The 23,409-nt window shown below is 31.6% G+C and overlaps 2 protein-coding genes and 1 long non-coding RNA gene across 3 annotated transcripts; 1 reads left to right on the plus strand and 2 right to left on the minus strand.

Moving 5' to 3' along the window:
* Positions 1-3: 3 nt before the first annotated feature.
* On the minus strand, positions 4-22,552 carry LOC134719454 (uncharacterized). Its single transcript, XR_010107588.1, has 3 exons — positions 22,474-22,552; positions 16,724-16,829; positions 4-183 (listed from the first exon to the last, which is right to left on the minus strand). It is a non-coding gene; the product is annotated as an uncharacterized LOC134719454 (long non-coding RNA).
* On the plus strand, positions 5,357-10,305 carry LOC134719246 (uncharacterized). The gene is made up of 5 exons (XM_063582250.1): positions 5,357-5,762; positions 6,895-7,064; positions 7,824-7,940; positions 8,610-8,819; positions 9,345-10,305. The coding sequence occupies exons 1-5, from the start codon at positions 5,372-5,374 to the stop codon at positions 10,260-10,262; spliced, it is 1,806 nt and encodes a 601-aa protein (XP_063438320.1). The 5' UTR covers positions 5,357-5,371; the 3' UTR covers positions 10,263-10,305.
* Positions 11,048-16,193, minus strand: LOC134719247 (ATP-dependent DNA helicase Q1-like). Its single transcript, XM_063582252.1, has 3 exons — positions 15,849-16,193; positions 13,188-13,354; positions 11,048-11,861 (listed from the first exon to the last, which is right to left on the minus strand). The coding sequence occupies exons 1-3, from the start codon at positions 16,191-16,193 to the stop codon at positions 11,048-11,050; spliced, it is 1,326 nt and encodes a 441-aa protein (XP_063438322.1).
* Positions 22,553-23,409: the final 857 nt, after the last annotated feature.

Raw genomic sequence — 23,409 nt, forward strand, 5'->3', positions numbered from 1 at the left:
TTGTTCTTGACTGTATACAAGTATTATTTTTGTGTTGACTGAATGAGCCAGAGTGACTGAAACGTTTGAAACAGTGTTTGCATTGGTATGGCTTTTCTCCCGTATGAATCCTCATGTGTTCCTTCATATGGTGATTATGTTTAAACCCTTGTCCACAGGTATCACAAATGAATGGACGACAATCTGAAATATCCAATTAAAATTAAAAATAACATGAGTTGTACTTGGATAATATGAAGTCACTAAATATTGAAATGTTAATCAGGTTGACCAACTTTTGACTGTTGGTTTCGAAAAATAACTTGTTATAAATGGTGAAAGAGGCAGCACAAAAAAAGATATATGTTTAGTAGTGATTTAGCATCCTTCCATTTTTGTCCAGTCTTCGACTTTAGTCGAAAAAGCGAGACTAAGCGATCCTACATTCCGTTGGCGGCGGCGGCATCAACAAATATTTACTCTGTGGTTAAAGTTTTTAAAATTTTAATAACTTTCTTGGTCTGCAGTTAAAGTTTTCAAAACATTTATTAGATTCATTAACTATCCTAGATGTTTTACCAAACTTGGACAGAAGCTTCTTACAATCATAAGATAGTATCAAGAAGAATATTTTATTGATTTTTTTCCTCATTTTTGCTGAGCCTGCGATTTACAGCAAAAGTAGGTGAGACACTGGGTTCCACGGAACCCTTACAAATTTGTATTTAACATGATACACAATAAGTAAATTTCAAAACTTAAGAACTTAAAAACAGAAACTATTTTTAAAACCCTACAGTCAAACACCAGGTACATCTTAATGCCACCTAAGCTTAGCTGCTGCATTTTTACTGGATATAAATTGTTGAGGGATTAAGATTACAAAAAACAATTATGCTCACGGTCAACAGTATTAAATAAAGAAATAAATATATATATATATACCCTAAATGTGGTATGATTGCCAATGAGGGAAATTTCCATCAAAGACCAAACAAAGTAAATTTTAACAATTATATGGACTACAACAAACAGCTTGATATAAACCAACTAATCATGCTAATAGGCCAATATTAATCACTACAGTATTTGGTTTGGGACTTTAGTTTTTCTATACAAAAGACTTCTAAATTTTTATTGTCCTCTTAGATTTTTCTTCCTGCTTCCAAAAATCTTCAAACTAACTGGAAACTGACTTACCTAGTTCATGGGGAAAATAAAATACGTACAATTGATAAGGGTCTGCATGGGTTTTACAGAATAGAGAATGAGCAAAACAATAGACCACTTTCGAGTTCATCAGTCAACAGAAAAAACTTGTCAATTATGCACGCCTTTATGACATCGTTTACCAGACAGAGGGGCAATCGGAACTACTCGGCCTTTCTGGTTGCACGAAGAAATAACCTCGTATGCACTAGGCGGATAAATCGCACTATTTTGTAAATCACGTGATATTATTTTATATCACATGACATGGAAATGGGCGATCGACCACCATGCCTGTGCTGTGGCTTAAGCAAAAGCAAATATTTTGGCCTTTTCAGTAAAAGAAGTGAACTTGACAATATCAAACCAAACCTGCAACTTTTATTCGAAAATACTATTGACTTTAGATTAATCAGCAATACTGTTATTTGTGAACATTGTGTACATATTGTTAAAACTTTCAAAAATATCAAAGAGAAATTATCTCATGCAATTTTAAATTCAGTTAATGTCAGTAATGAACCAATCACAAATCAACTTATAAAAACTCCAACTGCTAAGAACAGTAAGAAGAGATTGGCCTCAACACCAGCATCAGAATTGAGATTCAAATTAACACCTAAAAGAGAACCAGTTATCTCATCTCTGGTCCGTTCATTCGAGAAGTTGAATACTAGTCTAACAGTAAAGGAAAGAAAAGGGGTTTCTAGACGTCGCATTGATTTTGACAATAGCCATGACCATTCTTATACCAAGGATTCACCTTCATGTGACCTTAGACAAATCAGTAACCAAGATAGTAACCTGATTGAGGCTTTACTGTGCCAAAATTTGGATAGGTATATATATAATAATAATAAATGAATAAATAAACTTTATTTGGAGTCTGTAAGGTATACAAACAGAGACAACATATGCTGAAGTCAGCTTTTAACCGACATATATCTGACACTGGCTTAATTTTTGATTTAAGATAACCAGACTCTTAATGCAGCCATACAAAGTATATTTGAGAAGTGAATCTTCTGTACAATACATTTTAATTGACAATCAAGCTAATTTTAACATGTAACATAAAATGTTGATATTATTGTCATAAATGGTTAGAGTGATGATACAGATCATAACATCTTAAGTTCACAGAAGTATAACACTGAGCTTTCTTATACATTTATATAATTGAACATTTATACATGTATGTATGTCCTCCAATTGCATAATAAGGGTTTTTTGGCGCTGTCTTTCTTCTTTTAGTTGGACACCAGGTTCGAGCCCTGGGAACCCGAAGCAATTACTATATTGGAAAGGATATATATACTGTATACTGTACATAATCATCATATATATATATATGCATGTCTGTACCATATGGTTTAAAATAGACACATGCATGTAGCATATATATAGAGAGATATAAAAAAAAATCTTCTGTTTACAATGATCAAAATATTTGGTTGTGTAAATAAGATACATCTAATTTTTAATATTGATGTTTCAGTATCTTTGTACCGGTACTATAGGTAAGAGTTATCATGGTTATTGTATAATAGCACAACAATTGTATAGATATATATATATGTAAACTACTATAATCATGGTGATGGACTAATATGCATGTCTTTATATATAATCCTACTAAACTGAATATATGTCTTGTACATTGTATAACTTCATTTCATTAGATAGCTTTTCTTAGGTGCCAAGATTGACTCTTTTTTTTTCTTTTCTTTTTTAATATTCTGCTTTTTCTGTCAATGTCTGACTCTTTTACACATTGCCTTGTAAATCATCTAACCTTAATGCTGCTGCATTATGTACTCATACAACCTATTATTATATAGTATTCCATAGTTTCTGAACTTTTACTTGCTATGTAAAATTTAATTACCTTATGAAATATAATTGAAATGAATGTACATAACACTCATAAAGTCTTAAAATCTCCTCATGTGGGAAATAATCTTCATCATATTAAAAATCTATAATTCAATGTACAAATAATGTCAAATACATGTAGACTATGTAATGGAAAATAATGACATTTTGTTTTAAAATTTATGATTTTATTTTTAAACTCTTTGAAATATGACTATTTAATTCAATAAATATGAAATTGTACTTGAAGACTTTCAGTTAATTGTATTGAAAACTTGACTTTTTAATATTTATAATTTATAGTTAGAGAACATCAATAAAGTTGACCATTTTAAATATTTCTGAAGAAAAAGATGATGATAGTCTCAAAATCATTTTTTGCAGTGAGTATGACAGTATTTGCAAAGAGATCAGCAAGCAGCTTTCTGAACTTGGAAACACAAAGAGCCTTCTTTTGAAGAATGATATTGGAAGACTACAGAATTCTGACATGTTTTCAGCATGTATTCTTGAAATGAATACACACTGTCCAGCCTTGCTACAGGTTAATGTTTTTTAAAGCTTCAACAAAAGTTGTAAAATCAAGGTTTAACAATCACACATTCTGGTATAAGCTTCATCAATATTCAGCATGTTCAGGTTTAATTTGTATATAGAAATGTCAATAATTTACACTTTTGCAAAATCTAAACAGATGGTACCATGGTGCCTTAAGGCCCTGGGGAGAACACTATGTGTTTATTGTAGTTTTCACTATTAGGTTAACTCAAATTTTGAAAGTGCACATTTGAATCTTTAAGCTGACAGCAAGAATTGCATGTACAATTATAATGTCAGGGGAAAAATCCTTCTAACATTGATAATATCATTATTGAATATCAATGGATATTTAGGTTTATTTCATTTTATAAATTTCATGGTAACACTAGCTTCCCTGTTGCACTTGGATCAAGGATGATTTCAAAAATGGCAATCTTTTATTAAAGCTAGACATACATGACATACTGTTGTTTATATTATATAGCTTTGTTAATGTGTAATCATAATATTGTATTTGATATGCCATCCAAGGGCCCTTATAAGATGAAATTCAACTATTCTATTATATATTAGCTACTTATTAAAGATGCTGTTGAATAATGATAAACAACATATATATTTTATATTAGATGTTAAGTATTCCCATTTTCATGATTGTAAAATGAACATTGACATTTCAATGTCAAATTAACATACAAGAAAGACATTTAAACAATTTACTATTATAGGTTTTAGTACATTCCTTAGGAAAACATGAGTCAATAGAGAAAAGAGTAGCCACTATAGCAACAATGTATGGAATGATCCTTCATAGTAGAAATGTACGTGCATCTTGCATTCAAAAGATCTTCTCAGCTTTGTTGATTCGTTGCCATGCAGATAATAAGGTATAAACAGTTCATTCTTTGATGGAGTATATTAACAAGAGACAATATTGCACAATAAACATAGAAAAATTATACAAGTTATCAATGAACAGGGCTTTTATTACAGTTCTTCTTCATTTGTTCTTCTTGACGATCAATGTAGGTATTCAACAATGACCAAATCATGCATACCCTACAATGCAGTCAAGATGGTCCCTGTCATCAACTTCAGTTGCACTATTGATAAAATTAAACCACAGTTTAGTCTTGCTCACCATCCGCCTCAGAGTGACAATTTTTGGTCCTATTATTGGGTCCCTTCTCCATTGAGGAGTTTTCAAAACAAATTATTATCATGATTATGACAAAAGATAATTCGTGATTAGTAATTAGGTGATAATGGGATGAAATTTCAATATTGCCAGCTAAAATTTTGATTAAAAACAATTTTACAAATTCTATTTTTTTAAATTAAGATCATGAAGATCATGCAAAAATTGGTATAAAAAAATTACTGTGGAGGTGAAATATCTAGATTAACCTTGTTTTGTTTAAAATGAACAGATTATGTCAGAAGGATAAATTTGATATTTTTCAAGACCAAATCATCATGATAAGCAGTCTTTAATGAAAAACCATTAACAGATTATTACAGATCTTTTCTTCTTTAATATTATTGAATACAAATAGTCAGCAGATATTGCATGTTTTCTTTCTTATTTTAGTTATTAAATCGATTGCATAGCATACATCTGACATTATCTGAAAGTTCAAAAAGAAACATCATCAGAGAATTTGGTGAACAGCTGGAAGAAAAATTGATAAAAGATGTTTCTGATGGAAAAAATGGCAAACTCAATGGGGACAATTTAGACATCCGTGTTAATACAAATGATGTTCGAATGACCAACAAAAACAAGGACTACCACTTTTTTGCTACAAATTTTGTTTTAAACAGAATTTCAACTGAAAAACAGCCTATTGTGCACCATGACTCCCCTGAACCAAGCCTGGAAATCTTCTTACCAAATGAAGCCGAGATATTGGTGTATAAAGATAGCCTAAAGATTCTTTTAGGACGTATTCTTGTTGAATACATGCCAGGATTTCAATGGATGAAGAAAGTTTTGCCAGATCATATAGATCATCCTCACAAAGAAGAGATGAAAAGAAAATCTGTGGTACATATGCTCCCTCTTTCCTTGAACAACGAATGCTCCTATGACGGATGTGTCAGAATTATGGATGAATATATTGAAATGATTAACAGATGGTATAGAAAAGCTGGCAGAGGTTGGTATTTTTCATGTACATGTATTTTACATTGGCTAGAAGTATAAGGGGAGGGTTGAGATCTCACAAACATGTTTAACCCTACTGCATATTTGCACCTGTCCCAAGTCAGAATGCAATTAAATTTATGATCTTTCCCATCTTGGTGATATATTTTTTTTTAGTACATCAATTGGTTAGTTTAATTATGAACATTTATACATGTATGTATGTCCTCCAATTGCATAATAAGGGTTTTTTGGTGCTGTCTTTCTTCTTTTAGTTGGACACCAGGTTCGAGCCCTGGGAACCCGAAGCAATTACTATATTGGAATGGATATATATACTGTATATACATACATGATCCTCATATATATATATGTATGTAGCATATGGTTTAAAATGGACACATGCATGTAGCATATATATATATATATATAGAGAGAGAGAGATATATAAAAAAAATCTTCTGTTTACAATGATCAAAATTATTTGGTTGTGTAAATAAGATACATCTAAAACCAAATCTATCATTTTTAATATTGATGTTTCAGTATCTTTGTACCGGTACTATAGGTAAGAGTTATGGTACCTGTAGAATAGCACAACAATTGTATATATATATATATAGATAATTGAGCTGATCTGTAACAATAACATCTCCATGCCTTATATATCATGTACTGTAGTACGCCGCTAGATTAAAACTGACGAGGAAAGGTAACACACAGCCACTGAAAGCTTTATTATAGTAGAGCCCAGGTGACGAACTAATATGCATGTCTTAATATATAATCCTTCTAAATTGAATATATGTCTTGTATATCTACTTCATTTAATTAGATAGCTTTGCCATGGTTGACCTTTCAAAAATATTCTGCTTTTCTGTGCCTAAAAATACATACAATCGTAACCCATTATAGTTTGTATAAGTTTGTTTACACATGACTACTGGTATTAATTGAGGCAAAAAAATAAGAAGTTGTATGATTGTCAAAGTCTTTACCAGACTTTTTTTCTTGGTCATTTGTTCACAAAGTACATTTAGTTTTAAATCATGTAGGATTTTTATAGTTTTATCAATTATGAATGAATTCTTTTAAAGAGGTTATCTTCACATGTGATTGCATTCTAGTATAAAATCGCATTTCAGCTGCAGAACTAGACACACTGCAGATTCCAGTTGGAGGAGATCAGCTTACCAGGGTCAGATTACAAGGGGCAAAGACACTAAGAGCTGGAGCACACACTAAGCAAGAAAGATTTGATCAATTATACCCAATGGTAATTGAGCTGTTCCACACTCTTCAAGACTTTCTAGAGGTATTTTAAATGTATAAACCATTCTGTCAAAAGAGACTTACATGTAAAAAGTAGAAAACAAATCCTACAAATGAAAAATGCTTAACATGGACAATTTATCATTTATATAACTAAATTATGCAATCATACCACTAAGAAACTATAAAACATTTTGATACTTTGTATTTTTCTATGTATTGTGTGCCATTGTGTCCCATCTACATTTACTCTCTCTCCCATTCTCCTATTTGTAACAACACAAATAAAACAGTTTAAAATTTCCTAAAAGTCTTTTAGGTGATATACAGCAAAACATCAGGACTAAGTACACATACATTTCTTTAATGTTTCAATGATTGTATTGATTACATTTGCAATCCAGTAGCTATTTATTCTGAGAAATATCAACTTTTATGAAGATACAAATAGGAGAATGGGAGAGTAAATGTAGATGAGACACAATGGCACACAATACATAGACATATACAAAGTATCAATGAACATACTAGTTTTTATCATGTTTATTTTTGTTCATCATCTTGATAGTTATGAAGGGTCTTCAACAATGAAAGAATCATTCATACCCTTCAACAATGTAAAAAATAGACAGTTGCATATGAGTACCAGTCAAAAGAACTATGGAAACAAGGGCCATTATAAAGTTTAATTTGTAGAATGGTAAAATTTCAGTGTCTTTTTTGTAACTGTTACATCATTTGGTCTCTGTTCATGCTGTTTCACATTTTCATTATGCCTATCCTTTTATTTTATTTTTTTAAGAAACTGACCAAAAGATTTCTGAAATTAGGTAACAGCAGAGACCAGGGGACTTTAGCAAACCTGAAGATTTTGATTCAGAGGTCAAATGTCAATGGAAAGGTGAAAAGTAGATTTAAGGTATGTGCGCATACTGTTTTAACTTCAGGTACTTTTAAAAATGGATCTTAAAATGAAAGCTAAATGTACCTCCAATCAATTTTGTCCTCTTTATTTTTAGAATGTGTACATCAATGAAATATGAAAAAATTGGTGAACATAAGTTCAATAGCTAAATTCTGAAGGGAACAATTTGTGTTTGTTTGGTGATATATAAAAGAAGGTGTGGTATGCTTCCCAATGAGACTTATCTCCACAAGAGACCAACATGACACAGAAATCAACAACTATAGGTCACTGTATGGCCTTCAACAACGAGCAAAGCCCATACCGCATAGTCAGCTACAAAAGACAATGTAAAACAATTGAAACAAAAAAATTTATGTACAAAAAATTAATGAAAAATAATTATGTAAAAGATAAACAAACATCAATCACTAAATTACAGGCTCCTGACTTTGGACAGGCACAAACATGTATGCATTTATGTTATTAGTAAAACTCTTTTATTTTACAGCATCATAGCAATCAACACAATTTTAGGTTCATTGTTTTATTTCCTCTTGATAACAAAATTACATGTATAAATTTGTCAAATAATATTCAACTTTTTTGTTTAAAAAATAACCTGGTTCAAAGTATTTTTTAATAAAAAATACTGTGTTATTATTTATTTTGGTTTGCTTTTAGGCCCATGAAGACTTTGTCCTTACTGTAGGGCATTCTTACTTCCTTGATTATGTGATGAAAAAATTTGATATGAAAGACTTGGACGACACACCAACCCACAAACTGTTACCTGAAAATATCAAACAGTTACATGCTCCTTCAAAACAGAAGATTTTTGATGCCCTTATGGAGGAAGTGATAGCAGATATTTACATACCTTATGAAACTCAGGTATAATTTAATAGAATTCTACACTTATCAGTTAAACCATTATTATTTTTTTTTTTTGGGGGGGGGGGGGGGGGTAACTACATTGCATGCATCAAAAAAATGATTTCATTATTGTAAATTTCCAATATTTTCTTTAATTTCACATTCTAATAGTTGAAGTTAACTATGACTATTTAAGTTTGTTTTTATATCATAGTTTGGTATGTCGTCATCATAGTTGTCTTGAACATTTTTTGTTAATGAAACAGCAATCTTACAGTACATGAATTTACATATCAGTGACATCAGGATGATAACTTTACTTTCTATTGGTCAAAGCCAAAATACTTCTGGAATCAAAAGTTTCATAAAATAATTTAGACAAATTGTAACACCATTTATTGATGGCTTTGTCATGTCAATAAGATGGGACATGAAAGCCAAAAGAACTAAATTTAGTAAATATAAGCAATTATATATCACAATACAAATGTTCATTATACCACAGATTTTTTATTCATATACATGTATATATACTAATTTCAGGCACCCAAAAAAGTGGATCTAAAACTACTGATAGCCAACCAGGCATACCAATGTTCTGCATCATTAGACAATAACACAGCAGTAGTTCCACTCTCTATTAATGGTAGACAGACTATCATACAAGTTCCTGTTCCTAGACTACAAGAAGGCTGCAGCATAAATGTGAATGGTATTACAATTTTTATTCAGGAGGTGAAAAAGGGACAAGATGACCTGTTTAATTATGTTCACAATTTTCTTCAATGGTATTTTATTATTTTGCAAATGGAAGATGCTATTCATGAAGGAGATATGGTTAGAACAAATGTAATCATTAAGACAATGATTCCATTTTTTTTCTCACACTCAGTTCTTTCTAAGTATTTTACCGAATGTATTGACTTCATTCTAAAGACTGAGTTCACTTTGCCACCTCATGTTGCTGCAGAGGTTAGGGCTGCATCTTTTGTGAACGTCCATGGTGGTATTGGGAAAAATAAGGCTGCAGACATGCACAAGGAAAATGAAGTGAAGCTAGTTAAAGATTTGATCAAAGGCCTTGGGGCAAACAAGACAGAAAAATCTATTATCGCAATGTCAAAAGCAGCACCAGTTATAAACGATGTAACAACAAACTTTGACAAAATGTTGAAATTGAACGACTTCAAAACAAAACATAAAAAGAGATCATCGGAGGAAGACATTCGTACTCTAGTTAAGAAGCTAAAAGACCTTGATCTTTGGAATTTTCATGAAAACAGAACACTAACATTATTCACTGGTATAGGTCAATCACCTTTCAACTTCGATACTGATGTGTTTTTAAGGAATATGAAATCAACCATATTCAGACTGCAAAGGGATTTGCCATGTGAGGCAGATGATGATAACAATCATGATGATGATGATGACAATGAGGAAAGTGACATGGAAGATTAATTAAAACATATACATGTACTTGCATTTAAATAATATACTGGTCATACATGTACATACAATTTATAAAAATCAAAAACGAAAAATGAAAAAATCTGTTATTGATGTGTAAATAAATTAATATGAAGTAGAAAGTTGAATGATGATGGAATTCAATTCAAGTCAATTCCATGCCATGGTTCACTCAACAAGGGGAATTTTTGACAATACTATAAGAGTAATTGAATATTTTTTGCAGCATTTTGAGAAATGATTTTGCTATGAAAATGTGTATTATATTAAAGTAAACAAAAATCCTTTGAAAAAACGAAATTTCTGTATAACATGATAAGGTCAATAGTTAGGTTGAATTTTTAAGCTTAAACTGTATTGGTTCAACAAGGATAATGAGTGTTTTGAAATATATGTCTAAATGTCAAAGCAGACTTACTTCTTTGCTTTTTTTCATAATAAAAAATAAGGCTATTAAAAACATTCAACAAGTTGTTATTTTGAATTAAATGCTGCACGTCAACACAATGTAAAACAGTGAGTTGACTTGTCTTATAAAAATTATATTGCATTTTTCACTAAAAAAATTTCTATTTAAATCTTAAAGGTATTACGGTAAAGCAAATTGAAAGTCAAAATATAATGGTTCTACTCATGTGATATCATGAAATGGTAATTTCAATCAAAATTAGGCCACAATTGTCTACCTTACAAGACCTTGTTATGGGTTATAGTGAAAACATTCAAAATAGAATAATATATGTACTGTTCTGTATTTTAATCTTTATCACTTTTGTTTATGGTAACTGCCTGCAGTAACTGCAACATTCATGCATTGGTCCATTAAATTTGGTTTCATTAAAGCCAAAGTATTGTAGCAGCTGAAGTCGGAGACATTTATCTTTTGTCTTGCAGTACTGCACCATAGCGTCCGATAAACCCTTACGATTTTTTGCTAGATCGTTGTTATTAAAGTACATTAATGCCTCAGCTTTCTGACCCTTTCTTCCTGCTCTGCCAACCTCCTGGAAATATTTCTCCAATGTAGTTGGGGGCCTACAATGTATAATTCTAGTGATTGCAGGTGCATCTAGACCCATCCCCAATGCCACAGTTGCCAAAACCAACCTAAGTTTTGGTTCCTCTTTCCGTAATTCAAACAGAATGTGTTGTTTCATTTGAGATGTGTAATCCTTGTGAAATTGGCCAAAAATTCTATTTTCAGGAATTGCCTCACCTATGTACTGCTCCTCTTTTAACTCATAATTTATAAATTGGTAGAAATACCCCAATGCTTCTAAACTTTCTACATACACTATTGTTAATGGGAACTTGTCCCGCTTAGTTTTAAGCTCTTGTGCTAGAGGAACAACAATATCATCATATTTGCTAAACTTCTGAAGGTTTGACAATCTTGTTTTTATTTCGAGGAACAAATTCGGTCGGTCCGGGTTCACTTTAATGATAGTTGGGTTAATATACTGAAGTATTTTGGAGAGAGATTGTATACAACTTGGTGTGGCAGTTGCTGTTACAGCTAGGTGAGCAGCATTTGGAAAAAGAGCTGTTAATTCTCCAATCTGCTTAAACTTTGGTCTGAAATCTTCTCCCCTGCAATTTTAATAATATGAAATTTGACAGCAGAAAAGAAATCAGTAAAGGGTATGACTTTTTTTTCAGAAAATAACATAACAAAGCCTCAAAATACATGAAATAACATCACCTATTAAACTATTAAATTTAAGTTTAAAATCATAATTTCAGACTCATTAACAAGAGCAAGTCACTGCATGATTGTCATGAGGTGTTATGATTTTGTAGATATGAAAATTAGTATGATTGGAAAAAAGACATGTCTAATATTTGTAAATTATTTGTATGCCAATGTTTGAAGTATTTGCATTGTTATTTAGCACTGTCATTGACTGTACATATGTTGGGTTCTATAAATAAAATTGTTTTTATCTTGAATAACTGGAAGGAAATGATAAAAACATGTAGATGTCTTTAGATCAGAAACTCATTAAATAGATTTTAAGGTGAAAAACAAAAACATTATGAACTAGATATTCTCAAAATTTCTAGCAAACAACCAATAATTTTGAAGTTTTTTTCTCTCAATCTTTTTAAAATAAGGCATTGGTAATCATTTATCATGTGTATAATCTTTTAAATTAATCTTTATTTTCCTTTAGCTTATATGTTTATATATATAAGAATTGTACCATTGTATAACATCATTGTAAAATTAAAAGGAGACATGATATATCATTTGCATACATGTATTATTTGTATAATTATATTTGCAAATCATGTAAATAAATAATAAATGAAGTTCACTTATCATCCAAATCAGTGTATATATAATGTAATACAGAATGGAAACCCCTACATGTATATATGTGAAATTCAGTTGCATGTGTTTAAGACTATTAAGACTATATTTAAGACTATTTGCAACATAGGATCTGGAGTAATGGGACAAAATATCACACAACGCATGAACAAAATGAAAAATTATCAACAAAACAGGCCTTTGATTTTTGTTCTTCATCTTGATAGATGATGTAGGGTCTTCAACAATTTTTATAAATATGGTGATCATGTACAGTATATATATCCATTCCAATATAGTAATTGCTTCGGGTCCCCAGGGCTCGAACCTGGTATCTTACTAAAAGAAGAAAGACAGCGCCAAAAAACCCTTATAATGCAATTGGAGGACATATACATGTACATGTAAAGAAATCACTGTTTCAACTTAGAACTTGGTACACATGTAAAAAAAGATCACATAAAATTATCTAAAATAAAGAAGCATATTATTGTGTTTTTTCTTATCTCAAACTTAAGTTTTCTTTAATAACAAGAGCCTCTGTTCTGGTCTTTTCTTTATTCAATCGCTTTGGTATCTTCATTTTTTTTTAATATACTTACCACTCCTCAATCATGTGAACTTCATCAACTGCAATGCAGCACACCTTTTGCTGAAATACTTTGCTGCGTAGTATTCTGCTCAAAACTGGAGTGAACATAGCCTCAGGATGGCTGTACAAAATCTCAATGTCCCCACTTTTAATCATTTCCATATCAGTCATTGTAACCTACAATTGAAAATATTTAAGGGTCATCTTGAGAGGTTTTACTGAATAATTGATAAGACATATTAATTGGTAAAACTTATTTCAATATACATGTACATTTGTTAGAAAAATTTGGACTGAATTCAGAAATTATTGCAAAAATGTTGACATGTGTGACAGGGTTGTTATCATACATGTAGTAATTTGAACTCACATTTTAGATTAGGACATGAATGAAGCAGGATTTTTCTCAATAACACTAAAATAAAAATCACATTTTGTTTTAAAAAGACAAAAACCAACAAAAAAACGCTTGCAATAATTTCTGATTTTACAGTAAATAACATTTTCAACACCAGATGCACATTTCAACAAAGCTGTCTCTTCAGTAATGGCCAATGCAAAATCGATCTGAAAATCAAAACATTACAAAAGATGAAGATCTTATCAATAAAAAGTGTAGCTACAGGGATCTCCATGACCTGTTTAATGTCGGAGGTGCTCCATAGATGGTCTGTTCCTAATCCTGAATTCACTGAAACCAGATATTGTGTTGAATAGCTTTTAACATGTTTTATGAACAATATTTACTAATTAACATAGAACCTATTCTAAAGTAACTTTGGGAGCTCATCAATTTGGACCATCTATGAAAAATACTTGAACTGTCAAAACATGCAAGACAACTTGTAATATAAGTATAAAATAAGACTTTTGACAAACTTAGTTGTCTTATTGACAATCTGAGTTATCTTTTTTAGATGATCCAAGTAATCTTCTGACTTGTTTCTGGGCCAAATTGTCCTGCATTCTTCAGATTCAGAATCAGGTTTGTTTGCGCCCAATACACTTTCGCACCTCGCACATTCGAACTCTACACGTTCACGCCAAACTTTAATTCAAATTTCAGTTGAATAATTGGAAAATCATGATTGTTGTTATAAATTGTTTTGGTGTAAGTAAAACATTAAAGATTTTAAATGAAAAACGCAAAAGATAATTGTTTTTAATAACAGATTGGTCCCTTTAATCTGAAACAACATGAACAATAAAATATAGCAATACACTATAACTAAAAGATGATGAAATTTATTCAACACACAAAAAAAAAACCGTCATGAACGTAGTCAGAATCTCACTTTATTTTTAAACAAGTCGATGAAATAAAGTTATAGCAATACACTTACCAAAACATGATTAAGAGTTATTCAACACAAAATAAAACGTTGACAGAATCCCACTTTTATATTTAGAAAGGAATATATTTTTTTAAACAATACACTATGCAAAACATGATTAAGATTTATTCAACACAAAAAAAAAAATGCTGTCTCACTTTATTTTGAGACAACAACAAAAAATATAAGAATAAAATTGCCAAAACTTGATTACAAAGCTATAGTCATTAAAACACAAAACCAATTAAAGTTTGGTATGAACATGAAGGGTGCGAAAGTGAAAGGGGGCGAACATGAATAGGTGTGAAAGTGAATTGGTGCGAACGACCCGGATTCGCATTCTTCTGTCATAAAAAAAAAGAATATCTTTAATCAGCAGTGACAGTTATAAAATGAAAGGCATAACAATAAACATATAAATAAGACAACTAGACAACTGTCCATACAATTGAATTCATACATATTTAAAGTTAACATATTATATATATAGATATAGGAAGATGTGGTGTGAGTGGCAATGAGACAACTCTTTACCCACATAACAATTAATAGTGTAACGGGAGTGGAAGTTTCCACTGGCTTCGTTTTCCCGTTGTCTACCCAAGTTCTGGGATATCGGACAACGTACGTAAAACTACGTAAATATAAACAAGATGTTTATTTTAAAGACATATATGGTTGAACATAGTACGATTACATGAATAAATATACAGCGGTGGCTAGTCTACTTGTCGTATAAATAAAGGTTCCATTTGCATGCCAAATCGTATGAGCTTCTGCTCATTTTAAATCCTTAGTGTAGACTGCCCAGAACCCGGCGAATGACGTCATACTTATAGTTCCTAGGGACAACGAGCCCGGCCGGGCACGTGCCAGAACAGGAAGTCCCGACAAGGATAATTTCATGGCCAGTCTCGGAAGAAAGAGTTACGGAACTACAAGTAATTCTAAAGTTAACCAATTTCCCCAAATAGATAGAATAAACAAGTAAACAAAGTGACCACCATTACAATAGTGAAAACAATTTTAAACGGGAAAACCAACGGTCTCATCTATAAAAAAAAACACCTAGAAACATGTATAAATTACATAAACAAACGACAACCACTGTACATCAGATTCCTGACTAAGGACAGGTGCAAATATGTGCAGCAGGATTAAACTTTTAAATGACTATTAAAGTACAAATGTACATGTATGTCCTTCAACATGGAGCTTCGGTTCATACCCAAAAAGCAAGAATAGATGGAAAAGTAACATTAAATTGTGTTTGTTCCAATGATAATCCGTTCACCAGCATTAACTACATTAATTTCAGATTTTTTTGTAATACTCACAGTTTGAGGCTTGGATTCATCGGAGTCCTCATTATCACTGTTGTAGCTGTAAGCGACAGTCCCTTGAAGATTAACAAAGGAAGCCCGGATACCTTTTTCTTTCAGGGTCATCACTTGGTCCTGCATAATGGAAGTCAGCGGACAAATAACTATAACTATCCCAGTTTCATCTTTCATAAGGACCCATGGCAGCATTTGAAAGATCAGACTTTTCCCGTAACCAGTCGGTAGAATGCTGATACAATCATTCCCGAGATCTAAAGCCTGTAAAGTTTCTATCTGTTTGTCTTTTAATGGATACGTGATCTTGAGTTTTTCTCTAGCGAGGTTTATTTTGGACTCCATCTTAGATTGATTTCACTTCCGAGAACTATATTTTAAAGCGAGGGGATGTACTTCCGGCGAACAATATAAGAAGATTTTCTCCGTAGTGCATACGAGGTTATTGTACTGCATAGCGAGAATGGCCGAGTAGTTACGATTGGACAGAGGGGGTCGCCTGTATCCCTGCACTATCAACATTCATCAAGCGTTGTAGTGATCGTCATTGTGCAGGATAAACCAGAAATAATGTTTGTTTGGTAATTACTTAATCACATTTCCATAATGACAGCAGTGAGTGCTGATTTTAATTACGAGAATTTAATTTGCTGAATAATTTGTGCAATATAAAATTATAATTTCCCAACCACTCACTAAACATTGGAATGGAAGAGACAATGCCCCTTAACGCACAAATGACGTTCACTAAAAGCAGAGTTTTTGACGGAAGTGCATCAAACTCAAAAGTTGTCTATAGACCATGTAGACTGTAAGCAGGAAGGTTTTTAACCAAGATCAGTTTTAACGATTATTTATATAGTTAGCTAACATACGTCGTGACCTTCTCAATAATTCCATCTTTCTCTTCAAGAGTGTTGTCTTTGTCTGCAGATTTTATTCCATAGCTCTGTTATCATGGCAAGTGCCTTCCACCATTTTCTAGGAGAATTAAGAATGTTATCATGGCATAAATAATGAAAATGAAATGAAAATATCAACAATAATAGAACTATTTTATTTCTGAATTTATTTATGATGACTTACTGGTATTACATCATTTTTATTTTAAATGCAAATAATGCCATTTGTTGAGTATTGCAATAATAAGAACTTGCACTCTGATTTCTGATGCTCTTGTTTGTATGCAGATTTTCAAGGAATTGCTGTAATTAATCATGTTGATCACCCAGGTTTTAGATATAGGAAGATGTGGAATGAGTCAACTCTCCATCCAAGTCACAATTTATAAAAGTAAATCATTATAGGTCAAGGTACTGCCTTCAAAACAGAGCTGTTGGCTCACACCAAACAGCAAGTTTTTATTTTACAGGGCAAAATTTTTGAAAATCACATTAATAAATGCACGAAATTAGTTCTGTATTTACAGCATTACAGTACAGTTCAAGAGTACCAACTCTCCCACACCCTACACCGAGGAAAATGTCGGAGCCACTCTGACAAACTCCGATATTCCTCCCAAAATGTTGGGAGGAATTTGGGAGTAATCTCTCCCTAAATCCGGTAAATGTTTATTGTGATAACGAGCTCACTCTCTACACCGAGGAATTAATTGCCCGTATCCTACTTTGATCTATACCGGCACAAGACTGAATGGGTAATTGGATTACCTGACAGGTAAAGGTTGAAGTAATAAAGAGTTATATTTCCGGTCTACTGTACCAGTTTAAGTGTCAAACAGGTGTATAATTTTAAATGTCTTTTATACTAATTAAATTTCATTTGTGGTAATAAAAACTTAAGTCAAAATATTTTCGTATAAAAAAAAAAACGATTATAAAATATAGCGGAATATGTGAAAAACAAAATATTCTACTTCAAAGTTAAAGTCTTTATTTAAAAATTATAAGTCTAAAAGTTTTATATATGCAAGTAAAAAGGAAAATTTATTCACCATTCATTAGACAAAATGATTGCCCCGTATTAATTGTGTAAATCTACGGCATTTTCTTTTTACGATTATCTAATTGTTGGAATGAATAAAAGATTTAAAAGCAAAATGTTGTTGTTAATTCTTTCAATTGTATTTTGACCTCGATGTCTTCACCAGTAAATTAATATTTTATTTACGAAATGAGCATACTTGTGTAAAAATAACCGGAAACTTTCGCTAAATTAATCTGAGCAGTTAAATAAAATTACGTGTTTGAAAGTTTTGTATATTCAAGTAAAAAGGAAAATATTATTCACCATTCGTTATGCTTAACAATTACGGCATTTTCGTTTTACGATTTGTTGGCAGTACAGCAGAATAATAATACATTTCCGTTACAACAGGAATACTTCCAGCTGCATTAATTCGTCTTTGTTTAATATTAACTTTCGCACAATGAATGTAAATTTGTGTATTTTCAACAAAAGATTTTAAAAACAATTATTTGCCGTGCGAAGACAATTCCACGATACACATCGCAGTTATCAACAGTTTGGGTTGAACTTGAACTTGACTTACTTAACAATGTTAAATGCTAAAAATAGTTAACATCAATGTTATCCACAGCACGAGTTTTTTAAAGGGCGGGAAAAAATATCGCGTACTAGTAAACTCAGGTGACCTTTCTGGCCGACCGTGGGAAAGTCCATTTAAGGTTTCTAAAGTTGCAGAACGACATTTTTGTGCAATCGTATTGAGGCTCCAGAAGGTCCTTTTACAATTGATTTATCGGGAAAATATAATTCTTATCCGAATAAACGTGAACACATTTTTAACTATTTGAATTTTAATGTTTTATCTTTCAAAAAAGAAAGTACATTAGTTATATGTCCATGGCCAATAATATAGATTTACAGTTGGTGATGTATTAATTGAAATTATGATGGAAATTGTATTCAAATGACAATAATCATGATAATACGATAAAGTAATGGGCGGTTGGGAAATTTTGAAAATAAAATGATGACTGATTTAACTGGAATAGAATATTATGATGGGCAATTATGAGGTTTGATAAATTTTATTAATAATTAAAGGATTAGTGACCTATCGGATAGCGATAAGCGGATTACTTATCATCACAACTTTTAACTTCTTTTGTAAACGTAAAATGATTGAGCGTCATAAACTTGTCAAACACCGGTAGAATTATAGTACATTTATAATATAATTAATGTGAAAATATTTTTCACTTTCCAAATTCAAATGACGAAATTGATATAAATACTTTCGTCAATTTGAAAACCGTTCCGTAAAATGCGAAAATGACGAGCACTATCAATATCACTTGAAATTATTTCCTTTGTCAACAGAGTTGTCATTTAACAGTTTCTGTTCTTAATTTGAATTATTCAAGTCTGTATAAATGTACCGAGGTGGTGAAACATCATGTTTTACATTGCTCAATAAATTAAGTTTACTTGATGATCCGATGAATCGGGTTACCGAAAAAAAAACATGATTTTATTAGCCAGTTGATTTTTTAATAATGAACAATTAATGCGCTGATATTGCTTATTGAATAAGTTATAAAAGAAACTAATTGTGGCAAAATCGTCCTTGCTGAAAGAACACAATGTATGACCTGACCGGACTGTAATAGAAACACAAAATAACAATTTTCTTCATACTTTTTCGTATGTACGTTCTATTTTAAAGATAACGGCATAAGACACAAATATAAAAGATAATAATTATCTTATTCTAAATGATATTGTCACATCTTTATCTGTCAAAGAAAGGAAAACATTTGTTCAATTTATAATACCGTGATTTTAAAGCACACCTGTGCAACCAAGATCGATTAAATGTTCAAAGGTAAATTATCTGGGTAATACAATTATGTTGTCACGCGTCGTTAATTTGAAGTACATCCGATGGGCAATAAACCAAATAACAGCCACGCGGTGTTGGGAGAGAATCTTTGGAGGATTTTAGGAGTGAAATCCGCGGTACTCGGTGTGATTCCGAGAAACACGGAAATCGGGGAAAAAAGTTATCGAATCGATATTTTTGAACAGTACTGTACATTGTATTTATAATGTGTACTCAGGCAGATAAGTTTTATTTGATATTTTTTTGTTTTTATTTTAATTGAATTATTTTTAAGCATGTTAAGCCACTTTAATAATTAAAGCGCAATGATACGCCGGTCACATTTTCAAAGAATAAAGTTCCAGAGAAGCTCTACTGTGATAGTCGACTTTGGTATATTTTTACCCCGTTAAATTGATAGGATTTCAAACTCCTGTGAGTAAAACAGAGAGGTTATATATACAAGAATTAAGGCAGTGACTCAGTCACAAAAGGTTCACATCAGTCTTTATTTTTTATGCAAGGTTCAGGACATAAATGATTTCACTTTCAACATCAAATTATGTCTTATTTCACGTTTTTTCCGTGCAAGCACCCCCTTTAACCACCCTATTCTATTTTTAGCCATGACGGCCATGTTTGTTGGCTGAAACTGAATGGGGAATAAAAAGTACATTCTTCATTGCCTCGGCCCTGTCTTCTTTTCTTATGGTGTGATATTTTGATACAGGAACCCATATATACAAGACTTCATTAGAATTTCTTTTCTGTTAGTTTCTCCTGATCTGCATGGTGCACTTCATTCGTTGGAAGTTTTTGAATAACCGCGGGAAAGTCCATTTGTTTGTTGAATCAATCGAAATAATCTTTAAATTTTCTATTAAAAATCTGCCGATAATCTTCTATAATTGCATGTCAGGGACAACTTAATACTGTTACTGTTACTGGTAATTTCCTCCTCTCTCAGGAGCACTCCCAAAGGGATACATAAATTTTAAAGTATAGTCTAAGAAAGGATATATATATTTACAACTTACGTTAAACTGTACAGTTTCCCACCACCCTTGGCTATTGCGTATACTAAAAGCATTGTTCATTTGGCATACTTTAAGTCTATTTACACACTGTCTATAATATTACTTCTTATGTTTCATCTTTTAGGAGATAAGTTCTCCTCACATGTAGTCCATAACATAATGTCCTTGTTATTTGTTCAATATCAGTATAGTTGTCCTTTTTTAAGCGAATAGATGTTCTCACACTTTCACATGTAGAGTCAAGAATAAGTTTCATTAGTTGTCTATTATCAAGATCTTCGTATGTTCCTTTTTTAATGTTTTCTAGATAGCATTTTAGAGTGTTCAAGTGATTTCTTCGTACATCCTCTAATCTATCACATATCAATAAAAAATGTTCTAAATCTTCTGTATCATTTTGGCACATTTTACATTTTGCTGTTTCTTTATTATTACTAAACTTGGCTTTATTAACTTGTAAAGTATAAGTTCCTGTAAGCAGTCTGGCTTTTACTTCAGCTTTTTTCACCTCAATATGACAGTTTGGTACAGATTTCCATATCTGATGAGCATTTCCTATAGCATATGACTGAATATTTAATAGTTTCAAGGTTGACTTCTGTTGTTTCTCTTCTTGCCACTTAACATCCCAGTAGTGTATTATATGTTTCTTTACTGTTTTTTTCCATTTCAGAGTATCTAATTCCTTCTCTAATAATGTTTCAATTTCTGGTAAACCATATTTCTCTAATCTCTGAATAACCTTAATAATGTAACTTTGTCCATTGCGTTTTGCCATACTTAATTGTCTTTCTAAAATTTTGAATTCTAAAGTTTCTTTGTTGTGAAGGAGATTTCCTAGAAATGTTAATATCAATCGGTCTACTACAACCTCGACTGGCTCCACTCCTAGAAGTGAGTAAGTGGCAATATTTGCTGTCCTGTCTGGAAGACCCTGAATTTGTCTACATACTTTCAACTGTAGTGCTCTAATTTCAGGATATCTGACTCAGTGAAATTCATTACTTCTATTCCATATAATGCTCGTGGTATGACATATGTTTTCCATATTTTATAGGCTACTATTGGAGACATGCCTTTCCTTGCATGTAGTCCAGGTCCAAGTAAAGCATACAGAGTTTTCCTTGCTAGTTTTAGTCGATCTTCAGTGTTCAGCTTGTTTTTACTATTTCGTATTAGTCCTAGATGTTTTGTTTCACTCTTTTGGGTTATCTCATCTTTTCCAAGGTATACCGAAAAGTTACTTTGACATTTAGTGATCGGTACCAAATCTGACTTGTCTGGGTTTATAGTTACTAGGTCTCTTTTTGGACAGTTTTCAACAATGTCTAATAATGCTTGTACTTCATGTTGGTTTTCTGCCAATACAGCTATGTCGTCAGCACACGTTGGGGCCATTACTTTTATGTTTCCTATTTCAGCTCCAATTTCAGATCTTTCTAATGCTTTCAGTATATTGTTATTATATCTCTTTAATAAAACACGTGCCAGTTTGTTTTTAATAAAGTTGTCACGTGATACGCGCTGTGTTAATACCTACCTAATTCTCAAAAACCACATTTATCGGCCGTCATATATATATAACGTTTGTTCTGATCTGTTTTATTTGTTACCTATGAACTTCTTATCTGTATTGCACACAATGCCACTAGCGGTTAATTAACCTATTTACAAGCTAGCTAGGCCATGCATGAACAGGTTAAATGTAAACATCATCATAGTGCATGTCAGTGTAATGCCGCGAACAATACTAATAAAAACACAAATGTATATGTCTTACCTTTTCTCGTAACTAAATCTTCGTGTAGATCCGCGTAGACAAAGACTTCCGTTCAACCAATTTACATTTCACCAATATACGTGTATTTTACCTGTGTAGTATTTACCTGTACAGTGTTCCCAATAAACATCCTTTAGGGCGATATTTAAATCATCTGCTCTGAATGCCACATACGTTTAAAGCTAATTACAGGTGTTACACAGTTTATTGTGATAAATTTGACCCATTTAACAAACAAAACGTGTACAATTCAAGGGTTTAACATTCAAGGCCTTTTTTAAATAAATCAAGTGGCGTCTTTCTTGCATATGATTTAAATTAGCAACTATTTAATGTATATCATGTATATAGGCACGACAATAAATGAGTTGAAACATGGGAGTTTACAATATAGTACACAAAATAAAGTATAACATCTATATTTAACATGTTGAATTCGTTGTTTAATAATAAAGCTATTATAATTGTACAAAGCACAGACGTACATGTACACATGGTAAAGTTAATTTAAACAAAAACAAGTTGCCTTCTTTAAAAAAAGAAAAGCAATACATGAACCTAAGACCGCTGACTGCCGTCGGGGTCACCAAAAGATTTTTGCAGAATTAGTGTTTGCTTTTGTATTGAAATAATTGACTGTGAATAGAAGAAGCCAGTTGAAAGTGGTCCGTGTAACACTTATCAATTCAAAGTTTTAAAAAGTTTTGAAATTTTAGATTTTTTGAATTTTGATCAAAGTTTTAAAATATCAAAATTTCAAATTGTGTACAAGTTTTGAAATTTTGAAATTTTAACCAAATTATTAAAATATCAATATTTCAAATATCGTTTATAAATTTAATAGTTTAGGAATTTGATCAAACTTTTAAAATACTAAACCTAACGTGCAATTTTGATTATTTCACTTTTTGAAAGTTTGATTTTTTAAATTTTTGA

Source organism: Mytilus trossulus, chromosome 5, assembly GCF_036588685.1.
Source record: "Mytilus trossulus isolate FHL-02 chromosome 5, PNRI_Mtr1.1.1.hap1, whole genome shotgun sequence".
Taxonomy (NCBI): Eukaryota; Metazoa; Mollusca; class Bivalvia; order Mytilida; family Mytilidae; genus Mytilus; species Mytilus trossulus.